The sequence below is a fragment of the Larus michahellis genome, chromosome 1 (assembly GCF_964199755.1).
Source record: "Larus michahellis chromosome 1, bLarMic1.1, whole genome shotgun sequence".
Lineage (NCBI taxonomy): Eukaryota > Metazoa > Chordata > Aves > Charadriiformes > Laridae > Larus > Larus michahellis.
This window is the reverse complement of record NC_133896.1, coordinates 57,016,351-57,027,773: the sequence shown is the minus strand read 5'-3', so window position 1 is coordinate 57,027,773 and position 11,423 is coordinate 57,016,351. Positions and strand designations below refer to the sequence as shown.

At 57.5% G+C, this 11,423-nt stretch overlaps 2 protein-coding genes across 3 annotated transcripts; one reads left to right on the top strand and one right to left on the bottom strand.

Moving 5' to 3' along the window:
* Positions 1-755: 755 nt before the first annotated feature.
* On the bottom strand, positions 756-1,750 carry LOC141737753 (noggin-like). Its single transcript, XM_074572713.1, has one exon. The coding sequence runs from the start codon at positions 1,748-1,750 to the stop codon at positions 932-934; it is 819 nt and encodes a 272-aa protein (XP_074428814.1). The 3' UTR covers positions 756-931.
* Positions 1,751-2,776: 1,026 nt separating this feature from the next.
* On the top strand, positions 2,777-7,888 carry GALR3 (galanin receptor 3). 2 transcript variants are annotated; one of them, XM_074572710.1, is made up of 3 exons: positions 2,777-2,972; positions 4,294-4,665; positions 5,269-7,888. In XM_074572710.1, exons 2-3 carry the CDS (start codon positions 4,316-4,318, stop codon positions 6,164-6,166), a joined length of 1,248 nt encoding a protein of 415 aa, XP_074428811.1. In that variant the 5' UTR covers positions 2,777-2,972; positions 4,294-4,315; the 3' UTR covers positions 6,167-7,888. The 2 variants fall into 2 exon arrangements, with proteins under 2 accessions (XP_074428811.1, XP_074428812.1); XM_074572711.1 differs by lacking the exon at positions 2,777-2,972 and having other exon boundaries at positions 4,260-4,665; positions 5,269-6,189.
* The last annotated feature ends 3,535 nt before the right edge of the window (positions 7,889-11,423 follow it).

The window sequence follows — 11,423 nt, the reverse complement described above, 5'->3', positions numbered from 1 at the left end:
CCAGGCAAAGCCTCCAGCTCTTTTATTTCTTCAAGGCTTCCCGACCTAGGTCTGATCTGCAGCTGTTTGCAGCTTTTAGCCCAAAAAGCAGAGGACCTTTTGCTGGGTGAAATGTAGAGGCAAACACCACTTTTTGTGGACCCATTTCCCACCCTGGGCTTGACCACCCACCCCAGATCCCTATGCTGATCTGCCAGAACCCCCTGGTGCCCAGACGCTACCTTCACCACCAAGTGGGGTGTGTATGGGAGCCCCATATCTCTCCCGTTATACCTCCAAGTAGGGAAATGTGCTGTCCCATCCTGTTTCCACAGACACCCACCCCCACGGATTCTTCCAGCCCTGAATCCCTGCTGCCCCCCACAAGTTCTTCCACCTGCCTGGCCAAATAACCCTCACCGGGCTGTCCCTTCACAGCCCCAAACCCGCCCCCACTTCCCACTGACACCCTTCATCCCCTCTCCAGGCTGTGTGTGACCCACCTCCCCCTGACCCTTCCCAGCCGGTGTCCCTCTGTCCTTTCTCTCTGCCCGCAGGGATGCCCTGGCTCAAACTGAGCCCACTGGGGCCGATGCAAATGGGGTCTGAACCTGCCATCGGGTGCCGTGATTTTCCCATCCCGCGTCCTTCGCCAGAGATAAATGCCATACAAGGGCCCTCACCGGTGCAACCTCCCTGCGCTGGCAGGTGAGGGGTGAGGGGCGAAGCAGCCGTGTTCCCCTCCACCCATCCACGGACTATGACGAGAAACAGCAATGGCAGCAGCCAGTCCCCGCTTCCTTCTGGTGGTTTATTTCTCCAGTTGGGACCCCCCCCCCCCGCCTCCACCTCGTCTTCCCAGCCTCGTGGGTGCATCCAGGCAGCCCCTCGCTTCTTCGGTCCATTTGGCTGCAGGAAAAGGCGCCAGGTCGGGGGTCCTTCCACGGGCCCCTCAACGGCAGGAGCACTTGCAGGCGGCCACGACGGGGTAGGGGATCTGCCGCCAGGCGCAGTGCTGGGGTCCGGGGCTCCGGGGCGCCCAGCAGTGCCAGGCCAGCAGCTTGATGTGGGTGAGCTGCGCAGGGCGGCAGGTCATGCCGGGGGGCCAGGAGCAGCCGGGGGGTGCGGTGTCGCAGGCTGTGTGGCGCACCCAGCGGGGCCAGAAGACGGGTCCCAGGTCGACCCAGGCGGAGGTGAGGCGGCAGGCGGCCCGCTCCACCAGCCACTGCCGCAGGCGGCGGGCCAGCACCCCCGGCAGCTCGGGGGAAAGCCCCGGGCCGGGGGGCAGCAGCGGGGGCAGTTCCAGCCCTTCCGCCTCCCGCCACAACTTGCGGCGGTACCGCCCGGCCCCCTCCGCCAGGTCCCGGCTCAGCGCCTCCAGGTTCTCCTCCTCCGCCTCGGGGACGCTGCCGTTGCGGCCGCGGGGCTCTTCGGTCGCCATCCAGAAAGGGTCGAAAGCCGAGCCCAGCAGCCGCCGCAGCCGGCCGGGCCGGAGGTGGCGGGGCTTGGGGGAGTAGCGGTAGTCCTCGGGGGAGAGGGAGAGGCTGTAGGGCCGCACCGGGGCCGAGGGGCGGCCGCGGAGCAGGTGGGCGGCGGGGTCAGCGGTGCCGGAGGGCGGCGGCGGCGGCTCCCGGGGCTTCTCCGGGGGCGGCGGGCCCGGGGTGCCCGGTGGCGGCAGCAGGCAGAGGAGGAGGAGGAAGAGGAGGAGGAGGCAGGCACGGCGGGGTCCCTCCATGGCGAAGCGGCACTGCGGGCTCTGGCTCCGCCGCATCCCCCGGGTTATCGCCGCGTCCCGAGGCGCGGCCTTCCCCTTTTCCCTGGATACCGCGGCTGATAGCCGGCGGGGACACCCCGCTCCCTCCCGCCGGAGGGGAGGACGCAGCGTCCCTCCCGCCAGGCCGCCGACGGGGACGTCGGGGTTTCCATGGAGGGGAAGGGGCCGGCGCCTCCTCCTCCTCCTCCGCATCTTGCCCCGTCGTTGGAAGAGGCGCCCAGGACCTTCCCAGCCAAGGGAAGCTGGTGGCCTTCAGGTCTAGCTGCGCTTGGCCTCAGCGCACCTGGAAGTCTGCAGGGGACCGGTCCCATCACTCACGGGGATGGACATGGTGGCAGGGCGGTGGGGGCAGGAGGGCTGCGTGGGTCACTGTCGCCTCTCAGCACATCAGCCATCACACATGCTGTCCCAGGCAGCAGTGAGGGAGCTGAACCTCTGGCGATGGCCTCCCTTCGTGGCTTGTCCTCCCTCCCCACACTGCAGTGCCCTGGCAATGCTGGTGGAAAGCAGACCCGGGCTGGATGGAAACCAAAACCTGTTTTTCCCCTTCTTCTCTGTGTCAGACATTGTGGGAGAGACTCAATCTGCTCTGTGCCATGCTACTAACAATTAATTAATAACAGCTAGTAATAGCAATTAATTGCTCGTGCTCCAGAGGGTTTAGACCCATATCCCAAGGATGAGGCCGCGTCCAGACTCACCATGGTGGGATATTCATGTTCCCCGGAGGTGCTGGGCAACGCATCCTGAACACCCAGCCTTAAGGGGGGCCTGCCGGGGTCCGTGGGACCCTGTCCCCCTCCATCCTCCCACTACATAGCAGCAGACTTTTTCTTGGCTGCCCTCTCCTCGCTGGAGCAGGGAGCCTCTGAGCCTTTGGGAAGGCTGGGCAGAGAGGAGTTAACTCCAAACCCAACCGCAGAGAGAGGGGAAAAAAAAAAAACACAACAGAGATCAATGGATCAGCAGCTAGAGCAGAGGGAGGGAAAAGGGGGAGACAGCGAGAGAGGAGCTCCAGGAGGGGAGAGACGAGTGTGGGAGACAGAAGAAGAGAGAGCAGAGCTGGAAGCGGGCAGGGGTTGGCAGTGGAGCACCGGGCAGGGGTGACTGCTTGGACAAACTCTTCGGTGGCCCACATCTTCCTCAACGCTGCTTTCCCAGGCTGCATTGGAGGCCTCCACTGAGCAAGCGGTGAAGCTGCAGGCCCTTCCTCGCAGAGGTGAGTGTCGGCTTCCCAAGGAAGAGGTGGCCTTGGGCTACCTGAGCAGGGACACAACAGTGCCCAGAGATGCCACACTGCCTCTCTGTGAGTGTGTGCCCACAGGACAACCAGGGTCCTCTGCTCAAGTGAGGAGATCCCATGGGGTCAGGATGGAGGAATCAGATAGTTTCCAGTAGGACAGAGGGGACCACAGAGCCAGGGAGGAAGGGACAACCTTTCAGTGCAATACAGAGAGGCTGCTGGGAAGAAGTGGCGTGAGCTGAGGGATGGGGGAGCGTGGGGCGAAGGAGCTTGCATGACCCAAAAAAGAGTTAATTGCATGTCAACAGTTGCTAGATAACAGTGTCTTTCCGTCTTGGTTGCTGCTCAGCGAAGGACAATTTGTTCTAATGATAGCACAACACAGAAAAGGCTCATTAGGAGATAGGCTGTTGGTGCTCCCCGCCTGAGCACGGCGTTACTCCAGGCTGGAGGAACTTTTGCTGCAAATTATAATACCTTGAGCTGCAGTAATAATTACACTCCTTCACAGTGATAATCGTGTTGTGTTTCAGGCAGCCCCAAGGTCTCCCCCCATCCTCTCCTAGCCACCACCGTCCAGCCCATGACCACCTCTCAGCATCAGGAAGACCTGCCCTGAGTCACCTCTCCTCTGTGGAGTAATAACTACAGCAAAGGGAGCAAGGGGCAGCCAGCTCCGGGGTGGAGGTGGTCCCAGTTTAAGGAGCTCCCTTGGGGCGGGAGTTTGGTGGGGGCTGCTGCTGTGGGGTGTCATCCAGGCGTCAGGGTCCCTGCTCCTGGAGGAAGCTCAGGCCTGGGATGAGGGTGCCAGGACCACTCGCAGCCCACGGGAGCCCCCCTCCCCATGGCCTCCCCCTTTTGAACACTGGCCAGGATCTAGACATGCCAAAGCAAGCAATCCCAAGAGGTTTAGCGGCTTTGGGATTGTAGGAGGAATGTAGGGGAGAGCAGGTGGCAGGGCAGGGGGGTTCCTTCAGGGGGCTGGGAGCACAGGCGGTGCCATGGTGGGGCTGTGAATACAGGCAGGAGAAAGGGGCTTCTTCTCCACTCGAGCCAGGCAGATGTGGGCTGACTGATCCCAACAGCATTCTTGCCAGCGCCGTCATGAGGATCTTGATGTCATCATTTAACCAGCTGGTTGGGATTGGCATCTCTGGGAGAAATGTGGGCATCAGACAAAGGCTGGGATCAGGCACTTTAGGGCCAGATCTCTGGTGACCACTGTGGCCAACACTGAGCAGCACCCACTTGCCTATGGCCATGCACAGGTGCTGTGTCTCCGTTTGTCCCCACACAGGTTCCCACAGTCAGACGAGGAGATGCCGGGAGACTGGAACGCCTCCTCTGACAGCCTGGAACTGCGAGCCGTGGGGATTATCGTGCCCGTCATCTTCTCCCTCATCTTCCTCCTGGGCACTGTGGGGAATGGACTGGTGCTGGCCGTGCTGCTGCGGAACAGACAAATCAAGTACAATACCACCAACCTCTTCATCCTTAATCTGGCCATGGCTGATTTGTGCTTCATCGTCTGCTGCGTCCCCTTCCAGGCCACCATTTACACCCTGGATGGGTGGCTGTTTGGGGCCTTTGCCTGCAAGGCTGTGCATTTCCTGATCTACCTCACCATGTACGCCAGCAGCTTCACCCTGGCCACCGTCTCCATTGACAGGTAAGCGTCCCCTCCCCTCTGAGTCCCTCAGCTCAGGGACAATGTGTTTTCTACCCTTGAGCTAAGTGGTGGGAGAAAGGCCAGTCCTTACCCTGTTGAAAGTCCTGTAAGAAGCATGTAGAGTCTTCCCAGAGGCACAGCCAACAAAGCCAGTCTCCCCGTCTTGCTGTGCCCTCTCCCAGAACCGAGCCAAGCTCTCGGCCTGGTTACTCAGCCCTCGCTTGGGAAGGAGGAGTGCAGGCATACACTGAGGCTTGGTGTCCACCATGTGAAACCAAGAATAGCAAAGCCTCAGGGCAGCAATGCACCAGAGAAGAGGGAGCCCTCTGGGTCCTGCTCCTGTCCTTCTCTTCCCTGGATCAAGTGGCACGCTGCTTGCCCTTCCTGAGCTAGCACAGCAGCATGGGTAGTGAGTGGAGATCCCAGACCCACTGTTGGGATGACCCCGTGTGAATTAACTGTAACCTTCCATCCCATGAGGTGAGGAGAGGGAGAGATGGGTGGCTGCATGGGCAGGGTTGCACAGATGGCAGTTCCATAGGGCAGGAGAGATATCTCACACAACCTATGTTGTGTTTCATCTCTCCTTCCCCTTCCCACCAGGTACCTGGCCATTCGCTATCCTCTGAAGTCCCGGGATCTCCGCACCTCACGAAATGCAGGAGTGGCCATTGCAGCAATCTGGTTGCTGTCGCTGCTCTTCGCAGGGCCTTACCTCAGTTACTACCAGATTGTCCATTACCACAAGGTGCCCATCTGTGTCCCCATCTGGGAGGACCAGCGCCGAAAGATTCTGGACATCCTCACATTTGTCTTTGGATATCTCCTGCCTGTGATCGTGGTGAGCCTGGCGTACGCCAGGACCATCAAGTTCCTGTGGACCTCCATAGACCCCATAGAAAGGATCGCAGAGTCCCGGAAGGCCAAGTGTAAGGTCACCAAGATGATTGTGGCTGTGGCCATCCTGTTCTGCCTCTGCTGGCTGCCCCACCACCTGGTCATCCTGTGCTTCTGGTTTGGCCACTTCCCCTTCAACCGAGCCACTTATGCTTGCCGCCTGGCTTCCCACTGCCTTTCGTATGCCAACTCCTGCCTCAACCCCATCGTCTACGCCCTCATCTCCAAGCATTTTCGCAAGCGTTTCAAGCAGGTCTTCACCTGCCTCTTCTTCCAGAACACGACCAGGAAGAAAAAGAAGAGAGTTGGAAAGAAAGTCCACATGGTCCATGTGGGCAAAGGTTTCACCAATAGCACCAGAGGTTTCTATGGAGGCAACACTGAGGTGACCCAGGTCCCAGAGGATAACACCAGGAAGAGGGACCCTGAAGGTGCCAGTCATGATGCCAGAGCATGGACTCACCAGCTGCAAGATGCCATGGTCTCTGTGCAGAAGGAGCTGCTGGAGGAGGAAAGTTTGGCAACAGCTGGCCATCCCCTAGGCATGACCCCTACAAGAGGAACTGAGGAGTTTCTGACTGTTCATTACAGATGTGCAAAGTGAAGAAGCCTGTGTTCCAGCCTGCGAGTAACCACTCCATTCCCAAACGGGCAGGATAATGTGGAACAGAGGGGAATGGACACAATAGAGCCACCAAAACCTCCTGTGGCAAAGGTTAACCCGTTGTCCCCACGCACCTTCACTCCCTGGCCCACAGTATTCATATGGGAATGGCACAATCCACCCATAGAAACACAGAGTGGAGGGGTGTGTTAATGTGATGCCAAGTGATCTGGGTGGCAGTCCTGCAACAGGTTTTAATTCCTCTATTTCCCAACTTCCTAAATTGCTAATTTTGTGCGGCACCTTGAAAGCCTAAGAGGGAGGCAAGCAAAATGAAAATATCCTGGTAGGAAATGCAGGCTGTTAAGAGCGTATCAGAGCATGGGTGGGAAGGGTGGAGAGAGTGTATTGGGGACCTGAGTGTCAACAGGGTAGCTGGCAGCCTCTCTCCCTGGCAGGGCTGGGGTGCTGTGCCCACCCCCGAGCACTGTCCCCTGCCCACAGGTCCTTTGCCCATGGTCCAGGGGCAGCCCTAGTCCACCTCCGTCCCTTTCCCTAGCCCCCTCATCCAGATCAGAGGGCCTTTGCCACACTGGCTCGTGTGCAAGGAAGACAGCCCTCTGTGCCAACAGCTCAGTGACGCAACCTCTGTGGCAGTCACTAGTCATACTCAAGTGATTTATGCCACAGCAAGTGGAGAAAGGAAAGGCTTGTGTGCCGACACCTCTGCGTGCCTCCCCTCCGCAGCTGTGGCATCTCTGAAGGTCAAGGAGGAAAGGACCGTCTATCCAGTTTCTTCCCTCAACCCTGCCCCACCGGAATTACTCTCTGGAAGATGTTTCCTAGAGCTCTGTCTCACCTGGCTTGAGCTCTTGCAAGCAGATCCCGCAGGACACTGTCCTACTTCCTAATGCCGCTTGCAGTTCAGAAATACTTTCTGATAGCCATCCCAAATTCTTCCTAAACAAACCTGACAACTCCTCCTTCCACCACATCGTTGTTCCACCTGATTTGCCCCTCTGCTTACTTTCTCTTTGCCTTTTGAGGATTCTGGAGGGATTGCTGCCTCCTCTTTGATTTTTCCTTGCTATGTGGAGTTTCGTCCCTTCCTTCTGGGGCTGAAGGACCTGTTGCTCTCTGGGCAGTGACGTTGTTCATTGATATTAGCCCCGTGTGTGTGGTTTACTGACTTGGCCAGGCAATGTTTTCCATGTGATGGTGATGATTGTGAGTGAATTGATGGCTGTCACCAAAGCAGAAGAAAGTAGCTAAGCCGCACAACGAGCGGCGGAGCCAGGTGACAGTTGTGGCGAGGCGGCGAAAGAAACAGACCCACGTGCACTTAGTTCAGTCCTATCTCCTCGGTGCCCCTTTCTACCTGAAGGAGAGGGTTTCTAGGAGAGTGTGAGGCTAACACCGCTCAGTGGGTTGGAACATCTTCTAAGACAGCTGCTGCTGTGGGATTGCTGTGGGATCCATGTCTGCCTCGGAGCAAAACTTCCCCCTGTTTTGTCCCCTGCTGCACCGAGCAGCCACGGAGGAGACTTTGGCTGTGGTGGCAGCTCAACGACACCTCGCAGCAGGACCAACCGTCTGCTTGGCATGACCGTGGGAAGGATGGGAAGTGCCATGGGGGTGGCGTGGTGGGACAAAAATCCCATTCACCAGAAGGTGCTGGAATTTCTCCCCACTTGACCTGAATAAACCCCAGTAATTACCTTCACCTGCCATGTTTGTTGTGTGCTGGATACAACCTCTGCCCAGCATGGGGCTCGGCAGCTCGGGCGGGAGGCAGTGGAGGCTGTATCAGCCGCCTGACCACAGCCTGGTGCTCCCAAGTCACTAAGAGGGCGTCATTTGTTTTATTTGACTTTGCAGACACTGCAGAAGTGTACGGAAGAAGCAAAGCTGAGGGTTTTAAGATGGATCCCGCACTGCTGGTGTTCAAGAGAAAGTCGTGGGAGAGGGAGACAGAAGCCGAGAGAGGGAAAAGGAGGGACGGTGAGAGGACAGGTGGAAGGGGCAATATAAATGATAAATGTGTGGGGCTGGGTGGGAGCCACCCACAGGGGCAGAAAGTGGCGGTGAGAAATCAGGGCGAAGTGAGGGGTTAGAAGCAGAGGGGTAAAGGGAGGATGAGGAGGCATGAGGGAGGTGGGAAGAAATGTGCTGGGAGAGCACCCATGTTTTGGCTGGAGCCTTCTCACCTTCTCCCCTGCCCAGCAGCGTCACGCTGCTTCAGAGCTGGGATGAGCATCACTTGGCCGCGTTGGAGACCCCAGCCCCATGGCAGCTTTCTACAGCATTTTTCTGCAACATCAGGCTGCCGGAGAAGCCCAGAAAAACATCATCCAAGTAAGGTCTTTAATCAGCCCAGCACGCATGGGAGGGAGGGAGCCGGTGGGATTTGCATTGCTGCAATGCCGTGATTTGCCACAGTGCCTGGCAGAGCTCAGCCCGGGGAAGGTGGCTGACTTCACACAGCTCCGATTTTCTCACGTAGTTGTGACATGAGGGGAGAGGGACTGCGCAGGGTACTCGGCTTCCCCAGTGTGCCAAGTCCCCGTGCCACAGGTAATCACAGCCACTTGAGGCCATCCTCTGCGGGGATGAGACAGCTTTGCCCTGGAGACATTAAACTCTGTGATGCCACTTGGCTTGTGCGTGAAAGCAGGACAGATCCTGCTTTGTTTGCTAGCACCTGCGCAGACCCTGAGCATCAGTCCCGTGGCTTGGGAGCTTTTGGTGATGCTGTAGGACAAGCCCAGGAAGAAGCCCTAGGAAGGGGACAAAGACAAGTCATCTGAGAGACCGGGAGCGGGGAAAGGGCTTTTACTGGCCAGGCAAACCCTGAGGAAGGGAAAGACACCGGCCCGTGGAAGGACCTCCATGGTGAGAGGCAAGGGAGAAATCTCCATTAGCATCACACATGCTGGCCACATCCCAGGGGCTTTGCTTTCCTCCAGGAGAGGCCAGGATCATCAGGCCCATACCTTATCCCCACCAAGATGGTTTTCTGTTGGCAGCAAAAGAGATGAGCTCGCTCATTCAGACCCGTTAAACTGAGCTCAAGCCCCACAGAGTTCCTCAGCAACCTCCTCTGTAATCCTGCAGCCAGGCCTGGGATGCCTCGGCCACAAAATCATTAGACCTGCCACTGTCCCGGCTCAATATTTACAGTAAACTTTACATGAATGCAACAACCTTCCTTTTCTCTTAATTACATATGGCATTTAATTAGTGCTGTGTGGCTCCTGAGTGTGTAACTCTTAAAGTGAAGCAGATCTTCACCCATAGTGTCTTAAGAGCAGAAGAAAGGGAAAGCTTGGCAGAAAGTGTTCAGTGAAAGCGGTGACATTATGGGACACTCCAGACTCTCGTGATGAAGCTGGGAAACAGTTACAGATCATCATGGTGGCAGTAGGTTTCAGAGTGAACGTGCTTGCCCTCAACAAGGCAGATGGTTCTCCTTCCATGGCAGTTCTCTTTCCCTGGCTTCACTGCCCACAGCCAGTGTGTGCATGAAGATTTCCCTCCCGGCAAAGCCCTACAGGCTGATTTTCCAGGCAGAGGCATGAGGACTGGGTGCCACGGCAGACTCTGTAAGCTGGAAATCTGCAGGGACCACACTGCTGGCTTTCTAGCTAATTAAAACAGCCAGGGACCCAACGTGGGGGAGCCCCAGCCAGCAGAGAGGAGCTATTTACTGCCAGCCCTCTCATTGTCGGGAGCCGATTGCCAACATGAGCCTGCAGCAAACGTGGAGTTGTTGGAGGCTGCACAGCCCCGTTGGTGATGTCCTGAGCCCCACAGGGGCTGTGGAAGCCGCCGGTGTTGCCATCCCCATGCACGGTGGGACCTCAGCAAGGCAGCTGGAGGCTGCATCCAAAGCAAAGGGGTTTTGGCCCCGTCCTTGCCCTTTGACGCTCTCAGCGCTGTAGGCGTTGTACAGCGGGGATGGGGGACATCAGGCAGCAAGGGGCTTGCAGAGCTGTGGTGTGTGTGAGCAGAGCCACGAGCGCCCCCCCGCTTATTTCTCTTCTCTTTCCATCCCTTGCTTCTGCTTGGGTAAATCTTCCCTTATTGCTTTGACCTGCCCGCTCTTAAAATTCCCAGGCGATGTGGTATTTCTAACCCTCGCTGAAGCTGCTGCGCACCTCGCCAGAGCTCGGCTCCGAGGACATCGCTTTCCCCATGCTGAGGCCAGACAAAGAGCTGCACTGGGAATTATTTTTGTTTTTCCATCCAAGTGTTTGATGTTGCTCTCTGCACCTTGAGCCTCCCCCGTCTCCTATCCCTGTTTCTGATTTCTCCGTCTCCCTTCCTCTGTAGTGGCTGCTGCTCCTCTGCAGCCGATGACTTTTGGCAACGTGCCCAGCGTGCTTTGCCTACCTTCCCAGGGATGGCGAGTCCTGCAGCCGCCCTTTGCACGCAATGCTGTGGCTGGTGGCCAGCTCGCGTGGCCACCAGCAGCCTCCAGGTAATATGAGTATCTGCATCATTTCTGGCAGTGAGGCCCCACTTCACAGCCCAAAACATCAGAGGGAGAAGGGAATGGCGGTCGGGAGCAGTGATGTGGCACAGCCGGACGCTGCCTGTTCTTGCCCGATTGTGGCCAGGCTGTTGCTCCCTCTTGATCCTGCTCCTCCTCGTCCTGGCTTGCAAAAGGAGTGGATCACGCCAGGACTGACTGCTGCACATTGGGGTGAAGACAGAGAAGACAGGGAGAAAACCTGTGGGAGAAGATGTATTTAGCACGGCAAGCATCTGCAAGCCCCGGCTCCCATCCCTAAGCTCTGTCTGGTGCTAAGTCCCAGTTTTGGAGAACATGTGAGTGGAAAAGGCAGGTCTTGAGCCTGGCTTGGAGAGGCTCCGGAGCCAGAAGGGAATTCCTGTCTGCTCAGTAACAGCGTACAGACTCCAACCAGTTTCACAGCTTGAAGGCAGAGGTGAAGAAAAGGTGTCATGTCCTTGATATAGAGCAGAGTTTAATTATTAAAGCTGAAGGAGCTTGATTGCTGCTTTCCAAACAGCCTCCTCTCCAGACTGATTAGCATTCTGTGGTCTCCGCTCCCAGCTTCTTGCCTTAATTAATGACTCCTTGCTTGTATTTTCTTTTTCAGTTGTCATCACTTGGGCTGATGAGCTTGGCTTTAACCCTGCAGAGGCCAGTTGGCCACACTGGGAGCTGGCACGGGGCAGAGGGGACAGGAGAGGCGAGGGCAGGTTGGGGCTTTGCAGCTAGTGGCCAGCACCA

Bases quoted from the DNA above. Each gene is read 5' to 3' on its own strand.
- LOC141737753 (XM_074572713.1), bottom strand. From the start codon at position 1,750: ATGCGGCGGAGCCAGAGCCCGCAGTGCCGCTTCGCCATGGAGGGACCC.
- GALR3 (XM_074572710.1), top strand. From the start codon at position 4,316: ATGCCGGGAGACTGGAACGCCTCCTCTGACAGCCTGGAACTGCGAGCC. The intron at 4,666-5,268 runs GTAAGCGTCCCC...CCTTCCCACCAG, and splicing joins GCCACCGTCTCCATTGACAG to GTACCTGGCCATTCGCTATC.